At 58.0% G+C, this 4213-nt stretch overlaps 1 protein-coding gene across 1 annotated transcript; it reads left to right on the top strand.

Annotated features, from left to right (window-relative positions):
* Positions 1-611: 611 nt before the first annotated feature.
* Positions 612-2603, top strand: LOC123397625 (cyclin-D3-2-like). Its single transcript, XM_045092162.1, has 3 exons — positions 612-1576; positions 1666-1778; positions 1890-2603. The coding sequence occupies exons 1-3, from the start codon at positions 958-960 to the stop codon at positions 2211-2213; spliced, it is 1056 nt and encodes a 351-aa protein (XP_044948097.1). The 5' UTR covers positions 612-957; the 3' UTR covers positions 2214-2603.
* The last annotated feature ends 1610 nt before the right edge of the window (positions 2604-4213 follow it).

Below are 4213 nucleotides of genomic sequence, written 5' to 3'. Positions count from 1 at the left end.
CCATTAAAAAATACAATAATGAGCGCATATCTTTCAAGAGCATGCGAGACCGAAACCAATTCTAAAGGACTCCATAGCAATACCATAGAACAATTGTTACACGGTTTAAGCTCGGCATCCCTTTTTTTCCGTGTATTGCGTGAGCTGGTGTGGCATTTCGAGTATATTTCTTTTTCTTGCCAAAAACGTCATCCATCGGATGAAGATCGCGCGGTTCAGGGGCAGTTTGCTGGCAAAACGTCCATGTCTGACGTTCGCCGGATAAGGTATCCCATGTCAAAACTTATTCAATAAAAATCTTGGAAATATGCCACTGCATTTGTGGAAATATGATTTTGGCACCAAGGAAAGGTGTCTGGGCGGCAAGCGTCCCAGCGAGGAGGCAAGGTCCATCCATCACAAGCGAGCAGGGCTCGAAAAGACAGCACTGCTCGCCAGCAGCGGCTCTCGTGTCCTTCCCTGGGGAACCCCCGAAAGTTGAACGCCCGAGCGAGGGAAAATCCAAAAGCAAAACAACTCGCCTCTCCTCCCCCAATCTCTGTCTCCCTCTGCCCGCCTGCCCGCACAAGCACGCACACTACCCCCGCAATAAAGAAGCTGCTGCCCTGCTCCTGCCGTTGCGTCGCGTGGCGGGTGGCTGGCCTGGCGCTCCCCTTCTCCCCCTCTCTCTCTCTTCGTCTTCCTCCCGAACCCCAATAAAACCTCCCCGCCCTTTCCCTCCTATCCCATTTGTGCTGTGCTGCGCTCATCACTGCCCCCCACCACGCCTTCCCACTGCTCGAGGCCAGGCCACCAAAAGCAGCCAACCAGCCGTAGCCGCAGTTAAAGCCAACCGGCTAGCTCGCCTCGCCATGGAAGGGGAGCTGCTCTCCTCTTCCGTTCCCGTCGCACCCTGAGCAGGACCAACCTCCACTTATCCCCGTTACGTCAGTGTACCCACGAGAGCGCGTTGTAGCCATGGCCTTTGCCGCGCTCTTTGTTGACTCGCTGTACTGCCCGGAGGAGCACCACGACCTGTTCCAGGAGCCGGCCGAGGACCAGTGGCCGGAGCACCAGCCGCCGGTGGCTCTTGACGACGAGCTGCCGGCGCTCTTCGCGGTGTTCAGGGGAAAGGAGGAGGTGCTGCTGCGGGAGGCCGGCGACGGGTACGGCGGCGACGCTAGGAGGGAGGCGGCGGTCGGGTGGGCGACGCGCGCGGCCGCCAGGCTGGGCTTCTCCGCCCTCACGGCCGCGCTGGCCGCCGCGTACCTCGACCGCTGCTTCCTCAGCGGCGGTGCGCTGCGGCTCGGGGACCAGCCGTGGATGGCGCGGCTCGCCGCCGTGGCCTGCGTGGCGCTCGCGGCCAAGGTGGAGGAGACGCGGGTGCCCGTGCTCCTCGACCTCCAGCTCTGCGCCGCCGAGAGCGCCGGCGACGCCGACGTCTTCGATGCCAAGACGGTGCGCCGGATGGAGCTCCTTGTTCTCTCCGCGCTCGCTTGGCGGATGCACCCCGTCACGCCCTTCTCCTTCCTCCACCCCGTCCTCGTCGACGCGCGCCTGCGCCAGTGCGAGAGCGCCCTGCTCGCCGTAATGCCAGGTGGGTTCATGGCTCTTTCCCGTCCATGCATTGCTGTCTCAAGAATAAAAAGACTCGATCTTTACGTCAAGCGTGTTGTCGCGTTACAGATTGTAGCTGGCCTCGGTACCGCCCGTCGGCGTGGGCCGCGGCGGCATTGCTCACGACGGCCGGCTACGGCAGCGACGACGCCGAGCTCTTGGCGCTCATCAACGCCCCCGAGGTCAGTACCACAAGCTTGTCGTTAGCGGTTGCCACATTTCTACCAGCTGTCTTCCTGTACATTCGTGCCAATGCCATTGTTTGTGCTCAACTGACGGGCTTGCCAATGCAGGACGAGGTGACGGAGTGCGTCAAGATCCTCACCGGGGGGGCGGCGGCCGGCTTCACGGGCATCGGCGGCGACAATAAGCGTAAGCGCGCGGCAGCGGGGCTGCACTCGCCGCCGCAGAGCCCGAGCGGCGTGATCGGCGCGGCGGCATACTTCAGCTGCGAGAGCTCGTCCAGCAGCGCGGACTCACGGTCCGGCGCCGCCACCGCGTGGCCGGGGTCAGTCTCCGTCTCGTCCTCCCCAGAGCCCCCCGGCCGGCCGCTCAAGCGCGCCACCGCCACAGCGATGCTTCCACCCGACGAGGAGAGCCGCGACGCCTGGCGTTAGATCAACCCCGCGCCACAGCGCCGGACTAGCTACTACCTATAGCTCGCCGTAGAACAACAGCCGGCGATCAGGGAAGGCCGTAATGAGAAGCCGGCCAGGGGGGAGAAGTAAAAAAGTGTAATTTTGCAATGCGGCTGGAAAAGACGGTTCTTGTAGGGGGGAGGAAGTGGGAAATTAGCCATTGATGGCTCTTGGAGTAGCATTCTCATGGAGGAGGGACAAGGTAGGCGGCGGGGCAAGTTTGCTCCATCTCCAGCTTGCTCCCTCTCTACAACGGCGCCATGAATGCAATTCCCCACTTCCCATGAGCTCTATCTACATCTGCATTGATTAATGCCCCCCTTGCTGGCTTCTCATTTTATCTAAATAAATGTGGATAAACCTTGGTCACTTGTTCTCTCTGATGATGGTGCCTTGATTGTGTGCTCATCATTGTTCTCTATGATGATGATACTACTCCTACTGCATTGGCATTAAAACTGATGGAATGTCTGTGGTCGTGTGCCACGACTAACTATGAGATGGGAGTCGAGCACTACGGGGGATAAGAGCATGTTCAATAGCATGTCTATATTTGAATGTTTATATATTCATATAAACAATAATCTAAAAAGATTTTCTTATATGCATTGTTGAGGTCGATTTAAAGGATGTGTATGTTTAAGTGATCATATAGACAAGCCGTTGGACGCTTGTTTTTGGCTCACGTCGTGGAAAACGAGCGTAGACGTTCCATATAGACAACCTATTGTAGATGCTCTAATGTTCCTATGTGGAGGAAATGAAAAACCATGAAAGATTTTTTCAAGGGGCTTAGATTGAAAGAAACTTAGTTATTTGCCCCTAGACTAGCAAGCGGGTCCCTCCCTGGCCCTCCAGTCGTCGATGTCGGAGGGCTTGCCGTGAAGCCATGTTGAGCACATGGACGATGGCGGCGCGGGGGGGGGGGGGGGGGGGGGGGGGGGTCTAAGTATCGTCTGGCTTCGAAGTTGGGAGGTCCGACTGCTGCTCCCCTTGCTTCTGCGATGAGTGAGGCATCATGGTGTGTCCTCGGCCTTGGTTGTTGCTCCCTTGCAGGCCCTCACCCCATGATGGTGCAACCCAACTCTTGATGTGTGTATTGTTGGTCCGGGTGAAGGCGCAACCGTTGCGCGCGGGATGGAGCTGTTTTGGTCGCGGCGTCTTCCTTCGAGCCGACGCGACGATGCCGGCATGTCGGCCTGTAGAAGGCCACAATGGTTGTTTCCCGACGGCGGTTACCTTCAACGGCACGGTGGCTTAGTGGCGTGACGGGCACGTGAGCGCTCGTAGCGGGCCCTTGTCGGTGCTGCTCTGGCCCAAGCGACCCTTCGTCTGCGTTCTTTAGCGTCACTTCCTTTTGCCGGTGCGTTCCGACCCTCGTGATCGGTAGCCGCGTCCCTTCCAGCTTCCTTAGCTCACCGGTGTCCTCGCAGCTTCGGCCTCGACGACTCGGATATGCACCTCCTCTAGCTCCTTGCTCGTCGGCATCGCTCGTTCCCATTGCTTCTCCTGGGACGACTCTTTCTCCCCCACCGCCTCCTCGACCCTGCCCTCCTCCATGCCTTGCCTTGTGCGAGGTCCAAACCTCGTGGTTGGGAGGCGCCCAAGGCCACCCTAAGGCGACACGCGTAGCCCCCCTTCGACAAACGACTTCCTCATCTTTGATTCCCGACCTAGCAGCTACGAGATTGCTTGGACTCGGGCTAGAGCAAAATCTTTGCTCGTCTTGCCGATGCTGGCAACGATGACTTAGAGCTTTATCCGCATCCCTCTTCGAACAGAGGGAAAACCCTTGACTCGGGTCTTTCGAATGACAACAACATCACTGCGTCGTTCTCTTTCATGAAGACGACATCTTAATCGCTTGCGGTTGCCTTTCATGATGTTGAATGTCGTGTTTGTCTTGGTTTGCCTCTCTTCTTTGTGTCTTAGTGGTTTTAGTTGCATTGTATCCTCTTTTCAGGCCGAGCATCCCCCGT

Source organism: Hordeum vulgare, chromosome 5H, assembly GCF_904849725.1.
Source record: "Hordeum vulgare subsp. vulgare chromosome 5H, MorexV3_pseudomolecules_assembly, whole genome shotgun sequence".
Taxonomy (NCBI): Eukaryota; Viridiplantae; Streptophyta; class Magnoliopsida; order Poales; family Poaceae; genus Hordeum; species Hordeum vulgare.
Note: the sequence above shows the minus strand (reverse complement) of the source record. Positions and strands in the feature narration are given on the sequence as shown.

Bases quoted from the DNA above. Each gene is read 5' to 3' on its own strand.
- LOC123397625 (XM_045092162.1), top strand. From the start codon at position 958: ATGGCCTTTGCCGCGCTCTTTGTTGACTCGCTGTACTGCCCGGAGGAG. The intron at 1,577-1,665 runs GTGGGTTCATGG...GTCGCGTTACAG, and splicing joins CCTGCTCGCCGTAATGCCAG to ATTGTAGCTGGCCTCGGTAC. The intron at 1,779-1,889 runs GTCAGTACCACA...TTGCCAATGCAG, and splicing joins CGCTCATCAACGCCCCCGAG to GACGAGGTGACGGAGTGCGT.